The 17,500-nt window shown below is 41.2% G+C and overlaps 3 protein-coding genes across 4 annotated transcripts in view; 2 read left to right on the forward strand and 1 right to left on the reverse strand.

The window, feature by feature from the left end:
* Positions 1 to 298, forward strand: part of LOC138057192 (tyrosine-protein kinase csk-1-like) — a 33,132-nt gene extending 32,834 nt beyond the window's left edge. For both annotated transcript variants that reach the window (XM_068903251.1, XM_068903253.1), the window contains exon 4: positions 134 to 298. In XM_068903251.1, coding sequence (XP_068759352.1) covers positions 134 to 194 — 61 coding nt within the window. In that variant the 3' untranslated portion in view covers positions 195 to 298. The remainder of the gene's footprint in view (positions 1 to 133) is intronic.
* A 1,216-nt stretch (positions 299 to 1,514) lies between these two features.
* On the forward strand, positions 1,515 to 4,582 carry LOC138057961 (neuropeptide SIFamide receptor-like). The gene has a single exon (XM_068903867.1). It carries the CDS (start codon positions 1,823 to 1,825, stop codon positions 2,765 to 2,767), a length of 945 nt encoding a protein of 314 aa, XP_068759968.1. The 5' UTR covers positions 1,515 to 1,822; the 3' UTR covers positions 2,768 to 4,582.
* A 2,346-nt stretch (positions 4,583 to 6,928) lies between these two features.
* The window catches only part of LOC138057196 (dynamin-1-like protein), a 36,507-nt gene continuing 25,935 nt past the window's right edge, over positions 6,929 to 17,500 (reverse strand). Inside the window, exons 13-23 of the mRNA XM_068903255.1 lie at positions 17,155 to 17,275; positions 16,734 to 16,880; positions 16,191 to 16,286; positions 15,199 to 15,303; positions 14,675 to 14,731; positions 14,212 to 14,442; positions 12,827 to 12,893; positions 12,473 to 12,524; positions 10,868 to 10,949; positions 10,605 to 10,682; positions 6,929 to 9,110 (exon numbers count right to left, since the gene is read on the reverse strand). Coding sequence (XP_068759356.1) covers positions 9,054 to 9,110; positions 10,605 to 10,682; positions 10,868 to 10,949; positions 12,473 to 12,524; positions 12,827 to 12,893; positions 14,212 to 14,442; positions 14,675 to 14,731; positions 15,199 to 15,303; positions 16,191 to 16,286; positions 16,734 to 16,880; positions 17,155 to 17,275 — 1,093 coding nt within the window. The 3' untranslated portion in view covers positions 6,929 to 9,053. The remainder of the gene's footprint in view (positions 9,111 to 10,604; positions 10,683 to 10,867; positions 10,950 to 12,472; positions 12,525 to 12,826; positions 12,894 to 14,211; positions 14,443 to 14,674; positions 14,732 to 15,198; positions 15,304 to 16,190; positions 16,287 to 16,733; positions 16,881 to 17,154; positions 17,276 to 17,500) is intronic.

Raw genomic sequence — 17,500 nt, forward strand, 5'->3', positions numbered from 1 at the left:
ACCTTTATTTTTAAGAATTAAAAAAAATATATCTTTAGATGGTTTGCAACCACAGATAGCAATGATGTAATATACAATTGCTGGTGGACGAACCAAAGAAGCTACTAAGAGGTCTTTTGTTTTCGTCCACCAGTATGGCGGCGATGACATCACGTGGAAATCACCTATTGGATTGGGTAGCTTTCCTGTACTAAGAAATACTCTGGCATTTAAAGCTCTTTAGATTTCTGCACTGGTTCAGTAATGCTTGTTACTCAGACTACTGCGGGTTGTGGAAAAACCCAGGCTCCTACGCAAAGCAAGAGAGTCAGGTTTATGTTTGTCAGTGGTTTCAATAGATTGTTTGCAACCAATCTCCAAAGACACAGAGAACAATGATGTAATAAAAAATATCCTGCAAAGGTTGGTCAAGACAACGTGAACATAGGCGTTGTTGCAATCAAGACAACGTGAACATAGGCGTTGTTGCAATATTGCAACAACGCCTATGTTCACGTTGTCTTGACCAACCTTTGCAGGATATTTTTTTATTTTAAAGTTTTTTTTGGTGTGGTCACGATCTATTTTGATCCAACGTAGAGCAAGTTTTGATCGTACACGGTTTTTGCAGTGGTTTTATCCTTAAAAAATGATGTAATATACAATTGCTGGTGGACGAACCAAAGGAGCTAATGAGAGATCTTTGTTTTCGTCCACAAACATGGCCGCGATGACGTTACGCGAAACCACCTTTTCGACATACTAGCTATTTCAGTGCAGTGCAATATCAGGCAAGTATATGACGTATCACGCTCCCACGCGGTGATCGCTTTAGAACAGTTTTTTTTTTAATGAGTTTTACTGCTTTCCCTGTATCTTAAATTGATAATTCTCCGTCATCGTTCTGTGGCCATGCCGGCTGAAATTTTTTTTTTTTTCGCTTTGCCAAAAATCAAAGAAACTTGTTTAATCTTAGCGTATTTTTTGCCTGCTAGCTACGACCATCATACGTCTTCTTCGATAACAAATCTTCATGTTTGCTGTTACACGAGCAACCGATGCTAAATCTCTCTATGACATCACTTAAATTTTTTTTTCGCTCCAAAAATCAAAGAAATTTGTTTTTAACGTATTTTTTGCCGGCTAGCTACGGACATCGTACGTCTTCTTCGATAACAAATCTTCATGCTTGTCGTTACACGTAGAAGCCATGCTAAATCTCTCTATGACATCACTTTTAATACATGGGAAATTAATAAATTATATCATCAATACGAGCACTTTTTTTTAAATTAAGACTCAATTACTTCCGGTTCACGTGTAAGAGTCCTTCTTCCCAGTTGGATGACGTAATACTGTTCGTTCGAGCTCAAGGATTTCCTGTCAATTAACAACAATTGCATTTTCCCATCAAAGTCATGGCTTATTAGTTCTGAGCAGGCTCCTTGCGGAACCGTTTGGGGAGAGAGAGCCTGCTCGCAGGCTATAGCCTATGTGTTAGCAGCGAAGTGGAAAAGATGTGTATTTAATGCAAATGTAATTTTTTGTTTTCTCAATTAAACTAACATTTAATAGCGTCATTAATTATTTCCGTCAGTTTTCTACGTTATGCACTCAATTCTGAGAGGCAATAATAAACGCAGCGTTAGCATGGCATCAATACAACATAATTAGCATAACTTCTGAACAAATAATAACTGAAAATCTATGCACAGGTGAAAATATATTAAGTCGGACGCCATTTTCACACATTGTCTATAAAACGGTCTCGAGAAGTATATAAGCTCTCCCACCTTTGAGCAGACCGTTTACTCAACCATCGGAACTACTCAATCTTCTAAACATGAATTCAACAAGAAACGGATGGAACTGTCCATTTAACATGATGGCTGCCAATACATCATCCGCTATTGCTTCTTGTTTGATCTTCGTTGTTTCGCTCATCGGAAATTCACTCATAGTAATATTTGTTTACAAAACGCCAAGTCTGAGAAAACCGATAAATTTTTTCATCGCGAATATGGCCATATCCGATCTGCTGTTTTCAATAGCAGTGACTCCGGCGCATCTTGCCGACCTGTACTTGGACACCTCGCTCAGCAAGGCCCTGTGCACGCTGGTCACTTGCATCGTGATTCTTTCGTCTCTTGTGTCCGTTCAAAGCCTTATCCTGATAGCAGTGGATCGATTTGGAGCGACTGTGTTTCCCCTTCGATCCCCTCTCATCAACAAAAAGCTGTGTCCTTTCTTTATTCTCTGCTCGTGGATTATCGCAATGGCAATAAACACTCCTTATATCGTCTTCTCTAACCGCATGGAATACCAAGGGGACGCTTTCTGTCTTTTTGAGTGGCAAAAGGCTTTTGGTACGTCCTTATATGAACGTTTCATTCTTGGCTACTACGTGCTATTTTATTATACCCCGATGGCCATGTTGATCACATTGTACTGCATTATCGTTATCAAGCTCAACTCGGAAAAGATTCCCGGCGAGCATTCAAATTCCGCTGAAGAACAACGCATAAAAAGAAACAAAAAAGTACTGAAGTTGGCCATTGCTGTCGTGTTTGGGTTTGTACTGTGTTGGATACCATACACTGTTACACATCTCATGTATGTTTTTCTATCTGACGCATTACCTTGTAACTTTTATGTTTATTATTCCATTTTCCGGTTCTTGAGTGCCTCAAACTGTGCCCTCAATCCTTGCATATGCTTCATGTTCTGTAGCAAGTATCGTGAGCCTCTGAAGAGAGTCGTAACATGCTGCACAAGGACTAAGCCGTGAGTGACAATTTCTTGCGAAACTAAACCGCCAGCATCGCATCTGTTGAACCAATTGAAAGGTATCTTTTTCGCCATAATTATATGTTCAACATATGAAGACTCCATGCTTCTGTCAATACACTTCCAAAAACATGAAACAACTGTAAACATTGGTTTGTTCTCATTATGTGGGTCACCATGAAGCAGTAATATGTTGAGTGTTTCCGAAAGAGATGAGCAGCGAAAGATAACAAACTCCCAAGTCCAGGAGAGAGGACGAAAAAATACGGCCATGGCGTCAATACATGTGAATTTGTCACGCAGCTTAAATTCATGATAATACTTTTTTGTAAATTCGCAGCTTGATGTACAAGTGGTCTCAGTGCAATCACTTGATCTGTACTCTGTTTAATCCCTTTTTGTAATCAGACTTACTTGTAAAATCCAACTTTCAGTCTTCGACGGCTTCAAATAGAACATCGTATTCTGCCGGCTTCTGCTGACAATTGGAACTGACCAATCGAAGCGAACCTGATCATCTCATGCAGTTGAAACTAAGTTAACCAGTTAAAAAGGGAAGTCTGAAAAATCGGGAAGGCTCGGTTCAGTCATCGCTATCTCTGATAGAGCTTCGACAATGACTTCTCCATCATAGCTTCTTCGGGTAACAAAGCTTCTCCAAAGAAAAAAGTAACGGTTTGGTCGGTCGATGACATCAAACTGTCTGCGTAACAGAAACTTTAAGGGTTGCGAGGCCTAACACACGGGAAAAGCGAGAGACGAAAAGAATGCCTTTAATTTCATACTGAAATACCGCTACTATTGGCTCAGCTTGTCGCAAGCAAAAGTTCTCTGGATTGGCTGATGAGGGCTTCCACCCTGCTACAAGGCAGAGAACGAGTCTGAGAATTCATAACAAACGCGCCAGCGATTTTAGAGAAGGAAATAACACAGTGACCATGTCCCGTGGCAAAGGACCTTGGTGTCCTCATCGACCAGTCACAACTTACAACGATCATGTTGCCAAAACTACCTTTAATTGTCTATTTAAATTAATACAGATTAGCAGGATTAAACACTTTCTGGACAGAAAGTCTCTTTTATTGTTGATGAACGCTTTTGTTTTGAGTAAACTGTTTTATTGCGCAACTGTATAGGCTAACACTTCTCAAAGTAATGTAAAGAAAGTCCATGATTTGTACAGAGAATTTTGCTGCGCGTATCGTGTTAGGTCTTTGGAAATTTGATCACATCTCAGGAGGCATAAGATCCCTCAACTGGCTCAATGTTAAGAATAGACTCCTTCTCAACGATGCTATAATGGTATTCAAATGTCTTAACAATTTTGTCCCAAAATATCTGGCTAATATATTTGTACCTCGTTCTCATATTCATACTAGGACTATGCGATCATGAAATCTTTTACACATCCCTCGATGTTGTCTGTCATATGGACAACGTTTATTTACATATCGTAGATGCAAACTTTGCAACAGTATTTCTGATTATTTGAAAGCTGCGAATAGTGTAAATAGCTTCAGGCGCCGTTTAGCGCAGAAGCTATTAAGCGGAGGACATTTGTTTTGAGTTGAACTTAATTTTAAAATTATATTCTTAGGTCTTTTGTAAATGATTCTAGCCTTAAAATGTAATGTTTAATTATTATTCCTTTTTCTCTTTTTCAATTGATATGTATTCTAAATATTGTACTTATACATTATAACCGAAAAGCCCAAATTGGGAGTTACTAGGAGTTGTGCATTACCCAAGAAAGTTCTCTATTATCTATTTTCTTTTTACTTGGAATTTTAACATGCTACAATCTCCGCTTGGTGAAGAAATAAAATCACTTGTCAAAAAAGATTCCGATCAAGATAAGTTTTTTTTCCTCAACTGTGAGTCGGAGATGTTCGGAAAAAACCCGAGTGCTCCTTTGACGAAGTCGAACCTACGACCTTCCGCTTACCTCTCCACCAATGAGCTATAGAAGACTCGAATTTCCTACGGAAAGACTTCCGAAGTTAGCAGCTGCGTATTTAATTGAGAGCACCTTACGATCCGGCAGTACTTTAGAAAGCGGTGTAACTGCAAATAAGTTCCTACATGTGTGGTAAAGGCTCAGGCAAACCTCCTCAACATTGCTTCAGCATCCCGTTCGATTTTGTTGAACGCTGTTGAACGATGTTGACTGCTTGGGTGGGCAAATAGTTTCAACACATCATCACTTGATTCAACAAAGGTTCAAGAGAGGCCCGGTCAGTTCAGTCCCCGGCTGCAGCCGTGGTTGTTACTATGGATACGACATTGTGAGACCGATTAGTGCGCAAGCGCATACACAACAATGTTGGAAGCGAGGGGCATGGGGGTTCAACTTCATTCAACATTCGCGATAACAAAAGAAGTGTTGAATAAACTCATTCATCTGTAGGATTTGCGCTCAAACCAGTTAAATTTTGAAAGGAGATTATCGTTGATGTTCCTGAAAAGGGGTTGCGTCACGAAATTTAGCGATTGGGAACTGGCAACCAAATCAAGCGAAACGTAAAAATAACATCTAAACTAGTAATAGTTTTCACTATATGTGCCCCTGCCCAAGACAGTATGAAAGGCAGTTGAGACATGTTTAAACTATAGAGCGTTTTCACATGACGTCACGGCTACCATGTTGGTGTTCCAAAACAAAGGAATGGCGGCCATGATGATCTACCAAACTAATTCTCCGGGAATTGAACTCTATTTTTATGCAAATACTTTCTTTAGTTTTAGTAATCCAATATGGCTGCTGGTCACGTGAGTGAAAACGCTCTACACGCTGAACATGTTGCCCCTTTTTCCAATTTGCGTCTGTTTCTGATTTGTGTCTGGACAAAATCAATTTCTGAGCCAAGCAATTCGATTTGCATCAGATCTGCTTCAATGTTTGATTTTTTCAATCGCTAATCCGAACAGCACTTTGGTTGTCCTTGCGAGTTTTTACTTCGTGACTCTTAAAACACCTTGGTGGAGTAGAACATTACCAATAGGCCACTTCGGAAAATACCATAATACTCTTTGTTTGTCCCCCCAAATGTGGCATGACCATTGTTTTTGTTTTCTCTTGGGCCCATTGTAAGTCCCAAGAGAAACTGGAAACAATGCTTATGCAAAATTTGGGGGGACAGACAAAGATTATTATGGTATTTTCCAAAGTGGCCTATATCACTTGCGCGCGCGCCCGTTTAAGCAATACTAGGCTGATTTAGCAACAGAACGGGAACGTCAGTGGCGACAGCGCGCGCAGAAAAAACACCAATGAGAATTCAGAATAGAATAGACTCCACTCTTTGCTTCTCTATTCTAAATTCTCATTGGTAGTTGGGCTGCGCGCGACGTCGCCATTGACGTTCCGGTTCTGTTGCTAAATCAGCCTACTGATACCACCTTGCGCTCCCGGTTGAGCAAATGGAGAATGATTCCCCTTACAATATCTACCAATTGATACATGTACCCTTTTTACTCAGGGACTTTTAGGTTGCCTCCTCGTGGCCCAGAGCCAAAACCCTGTGGGGGTATTAAGACATTGAAGAAGGTCTGAATAAAACAGCAAATACCAGATGAGTAGTAGTAGTGACTTCATGTGGAAGGAGGCATGGCAGGGGTGGGCAGAATTGACTGAATAAGAAGATTAGAATGGATTTCTTACCCTAACAGGTTTTCAAAGTTTACATCCGTTGTTTTTCCCTTAAATTATGTCTAGGCTAACGTTAAGCTGCATAGCGAGTAGGGGCGGCATGACTATTCCGGGGTAGGGGTAAGGGTGAGGGGTAGGGAGTGGGGGGTAGGGAGCGGGGGGGGGGGGTAGGGAGCGGGGGGTAGGAGGTGAAGGGTACCGTAGCTGAAACAACCCAAACCTTAAAACAAAAATGCTCACCTTAGGCCTCAACATTATCTAAAGTATAGTGTTTAGGCCTAAGGTTATCATTTTTGAGGTTTGGGTTGTTTCAGCTATTGTACTCTTCACCCCCTACCCTACCCCCCACATTTGGAATAGTCATGCCGAGTAAAGGCGAGTAATATGGGTAAACCTACAAAAAAAGTCAACTGCACCGCCATGGCACAGTCCGTTTAAACTCTCGTTGTTACTGATACGTTCAGTATCGCGTTCACCATTCCTCACCACCCAACAATCGTTACACAAACAAAATTGAAACTTTGAACAGGAGTTCTTTATTTCTTTTACTAATTATTTAACCTTGGAACGCTGTCAGCTCCCTGGTGAACCAGCGCTTCATTCTCTGAATGGGGACATGTTGTGTACGACAGTCCGGTAAAAGATTAAATATCGAGTAAACATTACGAAGACGTGTGGCATCCCAGTTACAAGGCACGAAACAGACAGTATTCGTATGATGAGCGGTCGTTCACATAAAACAGGCCCGCAATGCGGACAGAATAGATTAGAAAGCTCTAGAAATGGACGATGACAACGCCACTGGATGTCACTTGAAACACTTGCAAAATTGTAAATAATTCGGGATTACCATTCAGTTTTTCACTTTCCGTTTCTAAAGTTCACTTCTGAGATAACCCAACCACATCCCTAACGGCAAATAATGAGAAGTGATTTCATGAGCAATAAGGGAATCTTTGCTGACGTCATTGGTTAAATTTTGTGTCATTAACATACGAGTTTGCTCACAGAAGACGAAAAACCTTAAATAACAATGACCACAACCAGGTTTTCTGAGCCCGCGAGACTGAGCACCCCCAGCAAACCATTGTTTTACCGTTAACCGCTGGTCTCAGCAACCTGGTTCTGGTCATTGCTGTCTAAGGTCTTCCACAGAAGGCATCATGCTATTTACCAATTGACCCTTCAATGGTGTTGAATACCGTTTGCGTTACCGTTGCGTGACATTCAGTCACGCTATTCTGAGTTGTAATTTTATATCTTGATTTTTGTATAAAATAAATCAGTGTGTTGCAATCACTTTAACGCGCGCTTTACTTGGACTTTTCGACCTGGATTTAGGCCCGAATCCCCTCGTCGTTATCGCCTCTTTAAGCATCGAAAATGTAGGTAAAAACACACGGTATTTGACGCCATCTTGACTGAGGGGCAAACACGGCTAAATTTTCAGTAAATTCATGGGATTTTGGCCAACTTTGAACCGCTGTAGCGCCGTCAAGAAGAGACAGAGATCCAACTTTTGCCACTACTTTAAATACTTTTATTTATATCATTCATTTAACACTGAGAAAATACGGTACGACGTCCGTAAATTCGAATAATGAATCTTCTCATGTTGCTTTTAATTTCGCGCCAGTTTGCATGATTTGGATTAGAAAGATCTGTATGAAATCTTAAAATTCGTTTATGGACGTTGTAGCCTGAATCTGTTCTTAATATTTCATGAAAATAATATCAGTATAAATGTCTTTAAAAGACACTTTCACTGTGGAAATCCGCCTCTTTGTAGCGGCGTTACAGCGGTTCAAAGTCGGCCAAAATCCCATATATTTACTTTAAATTTAGCTGGGCTTGTCCCCCAGCCAAGATGGCGTCAAAAACCGTGGGTGTATTGACGTAAAAGAACTTGTAAAACGTCACTAAAACACCAATAGTCCTTTTTACAGTTGTAGCTAAGTTACCTGGCCTAAGAATGGAAGCGAGGCTAGCGGTGACACTGCTTTGATACAAACCTTTGTGCTTTTCTAATGTTAAGGTAGACTAATAAGAATGACAGTAACACAAGATACATGATAAAAGCAGTGAGGTCTGTATCAATACAAGGTCACCGGCAGCCTCGCAGCCATTCATAGGCTTGGTCGCTGAGCAAACAACTGTAAAATGGCCGATTTTAAACCTAATCTAATGCAAATGGCCGATTTCTTTTGCACTGGATTCAAAACATGTGAAGTTCGACGTTTGAACTGGGCCTGATAAATTCTTGGGCGTCGAAAGCGCTAATCATGATCCGATACACTCTTTCTAAAATTTCGAATTTTCAAAGCATCATTGCTCAGAGATTATCTGGTATACCGGGTTCAAATTCTCAGAGGCAGCTTATTATGCAATGCACTTTCAATATTCAGTACTTTACTCTCGGCTGACTGATTAGAAAAAGATAGCCTTGTACTAATGAGGCGAAAAAGGTTAACAAAGATTCCCCTATAGCAAGTTAAGGCAGTGGGACACCCCGCACTCGCTATTCACAAGGCAAAAACCCACAAGATATCAGGTCTTCAGGAAATGTAATCGAGTTTATATTCATCGTTAGAGTCAATTCTTTCTTCGTATGCTAAATTCTTTTGACTTTGTGGAAGCGCTACCAAATGTGTGTATCTCTGACTTCGCTGATGATATGTGCGGCTCTTTGCAGCGCCTAGGGAAGAAAAAAAAATGATTGCAGTGTTTTGGATGACCTCTACGCGAAACAATCGAAACTAAAGCTATAGGCTTAAATATGGAGAAAGTGCTACACCTCAACTAATTCTTTTCTTTCTTGCAATGATACACTTCAGACAAACCAATGAAACTCTAGCCCCGGTGACTGCTGAAAAAGTTCCTCTTTTTACCATATTTTGAAAAGACGAATCAGAGGAGCCACGCAAGGTCAAACGACAACCTTGTTGGCACGATACCCGTTTGAATTTGGCCCCGTTGCCTAAAATTTTTTACGGCCGGGCACCTTCCAATTTTGTCGTGTAAATGGAAATGCTCGTGGCACGAGCGGCTCAAACGTACGGTTGCCCCGACTTCTTATTCACATGGTCTCGGCACCCGTACATTTTAGTGAAACTCGTTGCACTGACGAACATTTCCCTTTACATTACAAAAAAGGAGGGTATCCGACGTTAAATTTTAGGCACCGTGGCCAAATTCAAACGGGTACCGTGCCTAAAAGGTTTCCGTGTAAACCAGACTTTCACGATTAGGACCTTTTACAAGAACAAAAGGGTCAGTTACTCCAAGAACCTAAAAATGTGAGTGAGTTTTTTGCTTGCTATTAACAATTCTTTCAATTCTGTCATAGTCTCCAAGTATTGTTTTTTCGTGTTTGAAGCTCTCTTTTAGCAGGAGTGGAGCCTCCCCGGCTTATGGTTTGAAGCTAGAATCTTGGTGTCTGGCTTGGCTTTCAGTTATATCGAATGCAATCGATTCATCACATTCCTGACTCGACCTCTTTGGACAAGTCGTTTAAAGGAGACGTAAGTTTTGAGTAGATGCAGAGGTTGTTAACCCACTGAGGAGTAAAATCGTCTAGGAGTCAATGGGTCATTGATTCCTGAACCACCCTCTCCCCCCACCCCCCATTGAGAAGTAAAATCGTCTAGGAGTCAAAAGGTGCGGGGTGTCAAAAGGTCATTGACTCCCCCTCCCCCCCATTGACGTAAAATCGGCTGCTGGTGTTAAACTGAGTAAAATTTGTCAACTCTCCCTCGTAGGAGTCAATGGGTTAAGGGGGACATAGTTTTTAAGGGGATGTAGAGGCTGTTAATTAACCCAGTGACTCCTGAACCACCCCCCCCCCCCCCCCCCCAATGACGAGTAAAATCGCCTGGTTTTAAACAGAGTAAAATCTATCAAGCCTCCCTTATAGGAGTCAATGGGTGAAGGGAACATAGTTTTTGAGGGGATGTAGAGGCTCTTAATTAACCCATTAATTAATTAATTAACCCCCCCCCCCCAAAGACTAAAATCTGTCAAGTCTTCCGTAGGGGACATAGTTTGTGAGTGGATTTAGAAGTTGTTACCCCATTGATTCCTGAATCGTGCCCCATTGACAAGTAAATCGTGTTAAACAGTAAAATCTATCAGGTCTCACTCCTAGCCTCTGGGTCAATGGGTTGAAGGGAACATCCATATTTTAGCTTACCTTCAACATTTCTGTCGCTTCTTTTCTCTTGATGTGCATTTGCTCGGCTTCCTCTAGAAGCCTGTCAAAAATTTCACTCTGCAACGGAAAAAGTAAGATATGACTCCTTTTAATATTCTTCAAGTTAACAAAGCGACTTCCAAGGGGCATGAAGACAATGAAAAAACGAATAACATCTTATCGCTTTTTCCAGCCACCATGTGCACCAAGGAAAACTTACTTTCGAGACGTTGCTTCAAGGCGACAACAAAATACTTAGTTACCTTATATAGTTTCTCCACCAGTTCACTTTGTATTCTCTCCTTAACAAAATTGACCAAGAAGCACATTATGGCCTTGGGGACACTAAGGACACAGAAAAAGAAAACGCACCATGAGAGGAGATCTATTATTTGGCCTTTAAAAAAGAGAATTTGTTATTGACAAATCACGCCATTATTATAGCAAAACAATACATCTATCATTACAGAATTAATGCTTTAAAGCTGTTCTTTACTGTTTTATCAAAAAATCTAGCCTGCGTAGGAGAGCTTCGAAACGATTTTCCGCAAACTGGCCGCGTTACTGGCCGAGTTACATTATCATTGAAACCGATTTATTTTATTGTCCATTGAAGAAAATTTAAGAAAAGTTAAGCAAACATGTTTTTATATAGGATATTGGTATTAAACGTATTTACCAATTCCGTATTAAATTTTCGACCGCGGATATTGCATTTCTAGCTTTCTGATTGGTTCATTCAATCTCTAGACCAATTTCGATATATTAAAATTCAGTCCGAAACAAAAGGCATCATCTCGAGGCTCTGGAGAATAAACTCATACAAATCCTTATATTTATTCCCCAGAGCCTCGAGATGATGCCTTTTGTTTCGGACTGAATTTTAATATATCGAAATTGATCTGTTATCAGCTCATATACCGTATGACCTGATATGGAAACTGATTGCGTCAAGTGTTGCCAAACTGGAAACTGATTGTCTTTAATTTCCAAGTGTCCAAGCGTTCAGATAAGAACGTTACTTGAAAGCTTTGAAATTGGTTTGAGCCACCTTTAATAAAACAAAATTAATAAAATAATTTAATAAAATTTAATAAAACAATTATTTGCTTTGTGCTTGTTGGATATGAGACTGGTTATAGCCAACGAGCCTCGTTGGCTATTTACCGTGTCACATTCAACGTGCGCTCATGGAATAGTAATAAATTATTCCCTCAGTTCGCGATCGATACCAAAGCGTAAAAGAGTATGGTGTTAAATGAAACCTAATCTCATATCAATAAGTGTCATTGGAATAAATGTTCTACAATATATCTGAACATTGGAATACTTAGAAAGTTCCCGTCACAATTTTTTTAGCTTTTCAACACTTGACGTAATCATAACCGAGATTTAGCGAACCAGTCTAAACGGCCTCGTCACCATCACCGTCGTCATCATAACCGTCATCACCGACAACGTCATTATCAGCATTGTCATCGTCGTCGTCAGCGTCCTGGGTCATCGTCATGGTCGTCGACATCGGTATCTTCGTCATCATCATCGTCATCGTCAGCATTGTCATCGTCGTCGTCGACGACATCGGTGTCCTCGTCAACGTCAGCATTATCATCGTCGTCGTCAGCGTCCTGGGTTATCGTCATCACCGTCGTCGACATCGGTATCCTCGTCATCATCATCGTCATCGTCAGCATTGTCATCGTCGTCGTCAGCGTTGTCGGCCATCAACATCGCCATAGTAATCGTTGACATGTCATCATCAACATTATCATCACCATAATTATCCTTGATGTAAATTGACCTAACTTTTACCAAGAAACGGAATCGTGGAAGCGAACGCAAAATCGCGGAATGAATATAAAACTCACCTATCTTGAATTGATTTCCTAACAATCACGAAATACGACTTGATGAGCTTACCTACAAGAAGTTACCAAAATATAATTTAAGATGCTTGTTACCAGCGGAGCTGGTGAGATGAACGTGACTGGCGGTGAAAGCCGCAAGGGATTCTCACAAATGACATTCTTGTGCGTGTTTCAATCGCGCCAGCAACGCAGAGTAAGAAACCTCTAACCTCTCTCAAGCCACCTCATAATTATCTATTGGCAACTTAATATCGTGTGTATGTTGTTGCTGTTTTCATGTACTAAACTTAAATAGCAAAATAAAAGGACATTCACAAGAGCTCTGCGAGGAGTTTGCGAATGTTGAACACTTACGGATAATATCAGAATCCATCTGCTCTCTATCCGTTAAACCTCTTTGCCTGAATGTTGATGGCAACGCCTGCAAGAAAAGGTATTGTTACTGGTGCAGTTTCCCACAGTTTGTCAAATGAAAAGGGCCTTTATGAACTAAAGGGCTTTGGTGTTGACGATTATAGCTGAAAGTGTGTCAATTCAGTGATCGAATCACTCCGGGCGAGTGCAATTTGTTGTCTGAAAACTTTACAAGTGCTCCTTTATACCAAATTACACGAGAAATCATGTGATTACGTATTACTAATATCCGAGAAAAAAAAGGAACACAAAATCAAAACGAGTGGTATTTTGACAGCGTGCGGCTTAATATTCTGTAAGTTCATTCAACCTATTGACGGAAACTGGTCGCAATGTTTGCCAAATTCAAACATTTACAAGACTATCGTTTCAAACGTCTTTTAACTGTAATCTTGGAAAGGGCATGTGTACTTGGCACTCGTGTTACAAATTTGAACCCGTGTTGCATGAGAACTGTACTCTTTTTTTAGCCAATCAGAACTGTTTTTTCATGTATATTATTAATCGGTTAAAGTGCCTATAACGAATTTTTTTTGTTTTCTCATATGAATCTAAGTATCGCCCAATGAACATCTGCGAAAATAAATTTTTCGATTTGAAAAAACAAAACGCATTTTTTTAATGATTTTTTAAAAACTTCAAAATCCCTTTTTTTTGCGGTCGGCCCGCCCCGCTGATAAGAGAGCCAGCGGGCTCATGATAAGTCCACGTGACGTGAAGTCTGTGACAGACTTCACCTTATTTGGTACGGAAAGCAAAGAAACCGCCGAGGAGAATAGTCAAGATGAATTTGACAATGTCGAAGTTGAGGCGTTGCATCATCCTCTTTGAAATGTTGCGAGCACAAGGATGATGTTTTTCACAGCACCCAGTTCTTCCTCCTTAGTCGTCAACACAAAGTTGATCCATTCTTTACGCCTTTTCAGTTTGATAGAGAAAGGCCATGTCTCGCCATAGAAACGAATCTTCTGCATTGTTATGCCATTTTCAGTATCTTTCACGTTCCCACATCGCGCTGCAACGCATATTTCCGGCATTTTCGACGAGCGGGTAGAAAGAATGCCACTTGTTTAGCAAGACTAAAGTCACGGGTTCCTGAACATACGAGAGGGGACTATTGCGAACAGTGGACCAAAATGGTGGCAAATTTGAAAGTTTTTAACCCATCATAGAAAATTCGCGTTTGTTCACAGATGTTCATTGGGTGATGCTTAGATTCATATGAGAAAATAAAGATAATTTCGTTTAAGCACTTATTTAACGGCTTCAAATTACCAGAACGATGTGTTCCTTGCTTTTGCATCAGAAAAGAGAGCTACGCTTACCAGTTCTTCCGTAGCTGACTTGCTCGGTCCAACCACTGCGTTTGTTTTGTCCGCGTTAGCTTGAGATCCGGGGTTACGGATGCCAGAGACCCATGACATCAGGCCTCCACCTGAAACCGAGGCCACTGGATTTTTATCTGCAGGAGCACTGGGACCAAAGGAACTGTTTACACTTGCGTCTGGACGATGGACGGGACTTGCATCTGGAGTTGACGTTTGGGAACGAACACCCTGATTTGAAGAAAGTTAGCTCCTAATTTTTAAGACGTTGCGAACAAGTCACAAACATAGCGACCTTTCTCGCTAAAAGGGCACTTAAATCTGACAGTTAACCAGGAACTGGTCCTTTTTTTTGCCCTTTTATTCAAAACGTCGACAAAATCTCTGGATCGATTATTGAAGATATAGGTCAGTGAACAAGAAACCTAAGTACACGACTTTCATATTATGGAGGATATCTTACCTCTAAAGGACCATTTGTCACAGCGTTGTGGGCTAACTTTCCAAGACGTTTGCGCTCCTGATATCGGAAAATTAATGAAATATTCAATCAACTAATTAATAGATGAGTTAATCAACCCATCAATGATGAAAACGGCTATCAACCAGTCGATCATTCAGCAGACAAAGGCATCAGTAAATCAATGAATCCGTCATCCAATTAGTCAATCAGCCAGTCAGTAGGTCACAGAGCCAGACAGTGGGTAAGTCATTAAGACAGTCAGTAGGTCACAGAGCCAGACAGTGGGTAAGTCATTAAGACAGTCAGTAGGTCACAGAGCCAGACAGTGGGTAAGTCATTAAGCCAGTCAGTAGGTCACAGAGCCAGACAGTCAGTTAGCCAGTCAGTCAGTTAGTCAAACCAGCAAGGCAGTCAGTCATTTAGTCTGTCCATCAGTCAACGATCAGTCTGTCATCCAGCCCCCTGGCCAACCAATTAGTTCTGTTTAGTATTCCCATGGGCATGTTATTTGCCTTTATACATACCATTTCGTGGTTACTTGTGATGGCGGACACAAGTGAAGCACCATCTGTGAAGTCCGGATGATTTGTGTTGATATAAGACAGTTCAATTTGCACCAGGTTTTCAACCTAAAGAGCAGTAGCAATAACTCATTAACTTAACTTGGGAGGGTGGAGGAAGGGGGGAAAGAGCGAGGAAGGCGGGGTGACAGAGGGAAAAGGGGACGAGGTAGGAAGGAAGGGAACGAGAAAGAAAGAAAGGAAAGAACCAGAGTAGAAAGGAAGAGGGAGGGATCGGGAGAGGGAGAAAGGGAAGAAGAAAAGATAAATGAAAGGAAGGAAGGAAGAAGGTAGGGAGGGAGAGCTGGAAGGAAGCAAGGAAGGAACGAAGGAAAGAGGAAAAGAAAGAAGAAAGAAAGGAAGCAGGGAGGGAGGGAAGGAAGTAAGCAAGTTAGGAAGGAAGGAAGAAAGGAGGGAGAGAGTGGAGGAGGGAAGGAAAGAAATGAAGAAACGAAGATGGGAGGAAGGGAGGAAGGAAGGAAGGAGAAAAAGAAGGAAGAAAGGAAGAAGGGAGAGAGGGAAAGTAAAGAGGGAAGAAAGGAGGGAGAGAGGGAGGAAGAGAGTGAAGGAGGGAAGGAAAGAAAGGAAGGTGGGAGGGAGGGAGGAAGGAAGGAAGGAAGGAGAGAAAAAAGGAAGGAAGAAAGGAGGAAGAGAGTGAAGGAGGGAAGGAAAGACGGAAAGAAAGGAAGGTGGGAGGAAGGAAGAAAGGAGGGAGAGAGGGAGGAAGAGAGTGAAGGAGGGAAGGAAAGAAAGGAAGAAAGGAAGGTGGGAGGAAGGGAGGAAGAAAGAAAGAAAGGAAGGTGGGAGAGGGGGAGGGAGGAAGGAATGAAGGAAAGGAAGAAGGAAGGAAGGTGGGTAAAGAGGAAAGAAGGAAAGAACGATTTAATAACCACACGAACTGCCGAATAACTAAGCGTGAAGCCATCTTTCAACTCAAGCGCACATATGAAACATACCATTTCGTTTGTGGAGGGAAGACGACGCTGCAAAAGGTTAGTAACAACTTCAACTATCTTGTCATGAAGACGCGGAAATCTCTTTACCTCCATTACCTAATAAGGGGATAAAAAGGACAAATGAATGCCAAAAAAAAAACAAAAAACAAGTCTCGCGTACTCAAATATCATGTGAAAACAGGAAAAATTCTTAAGACAGTGCACAGTGGCCGTGAATGAAACTACAGTCAACTCCCAATAACTTGGACCAAAAGTTTTCGTCATAGATTTCAATGTTGTCTTCGGTTACTCGATGAAATTAAAAAATCTACTTTGCCATGCAGATAAAAAAGCAATTCAAAAGAGTATGTGAAAACAATGAAGGAATGAATAGACCCAAGTGGACCACTAGCTCGGTCGAAGGACAAAATGTCTGCTTTTAACGCGCATTAAAACGGGATTGCACTACATGGTCACGACTGGATTACTGTGAGAATAAAAAAACAACTGTTTCGTTGTCACGCTAACCACCTCCATCCTTCAGGTGTTCTTCGATTGCATTACCTGACTAAATGCATGCTGAACAATGCGTTGCATCTCCTCGTGAACGAGTTCCACGCAGCGGAGACTGGGCTCTTCCAATCTGCGGATTTGTCTCTTGACGAGCAGTTCAAATGAAATCTCTGGAACAAACAATGCTGGCCGAGGACCCTAAAAAGCCAAGAAGAATAACAGACCATTTACACAGTGCAGTCATAATAGTGGTCACCACCCCTGTTAGATGTATGTCCAAGGACTCTAAATCCTTGTTAAAAGTACGAAGAAAACTCGAACAAGACCGAAAAGCAACGATCTTCAACAAGAGTGCTCGACGAGGAAGCACGAACAAATTCCGACTGCGGAAATTTCCTTGTTTAAGGTGGAAACCTCATCTCGCATGCTCAAACAAGAAATTCGAAAAACCAAGAAACTTTGTTGTCATTACCGTAGCATTTCTAATAGCAGTGAGAATATCTCTCGTGGCCAGGCCTTCCATTGCGTCCATAATTTCTAATGTCCGGCCAAAGATATCATGGAAAATGTAGCATATTCTAGCCCCTCCACATCTACAAATGAAAAAAAAAAAAATGACGTAAGAAACGAAACAAAGTGTCGGTATGATAAGCAGCGGGCAAAAGACCAACTGAAAATCAAATTCCAGGAGCCTTTTTCTCGAAAGTCCCGAAAATTTTTCGGGCCCGAAAAGCCATTTGTGGAACTGCCAACCGCTTGCTTTGGAAAGCCGATCTTTTAACATGTTTTTAAAGTAACGAAGAGGAAAATGACTATGA

This window comes from Montipora capricornis, chromosome 7 (assembly GCF_036669925.1).
Source record: "Montipora capricornis isolate CH-2021 chromosome 7, ASM3666992v2, whole genome shotgun sequence".
In the NCBI taxonomy this organism is placed as follows: domain Eukaryota; kingdom Metazoa; phylum Cnidaria; class Anthozoa; order Scleractinia; family Acroporidae; genus Montipora; species Montipora capricornis.

Bases quoted from the DNA above. Each gene is read 5' to 3' on its own strand.
- LOC138057961 (XM_068903867.1), top strand. From the start codon at position 1,823: ATGAATTCAACAAGAAACGGATGGAACTGTCCATTTAACATGATGGCT.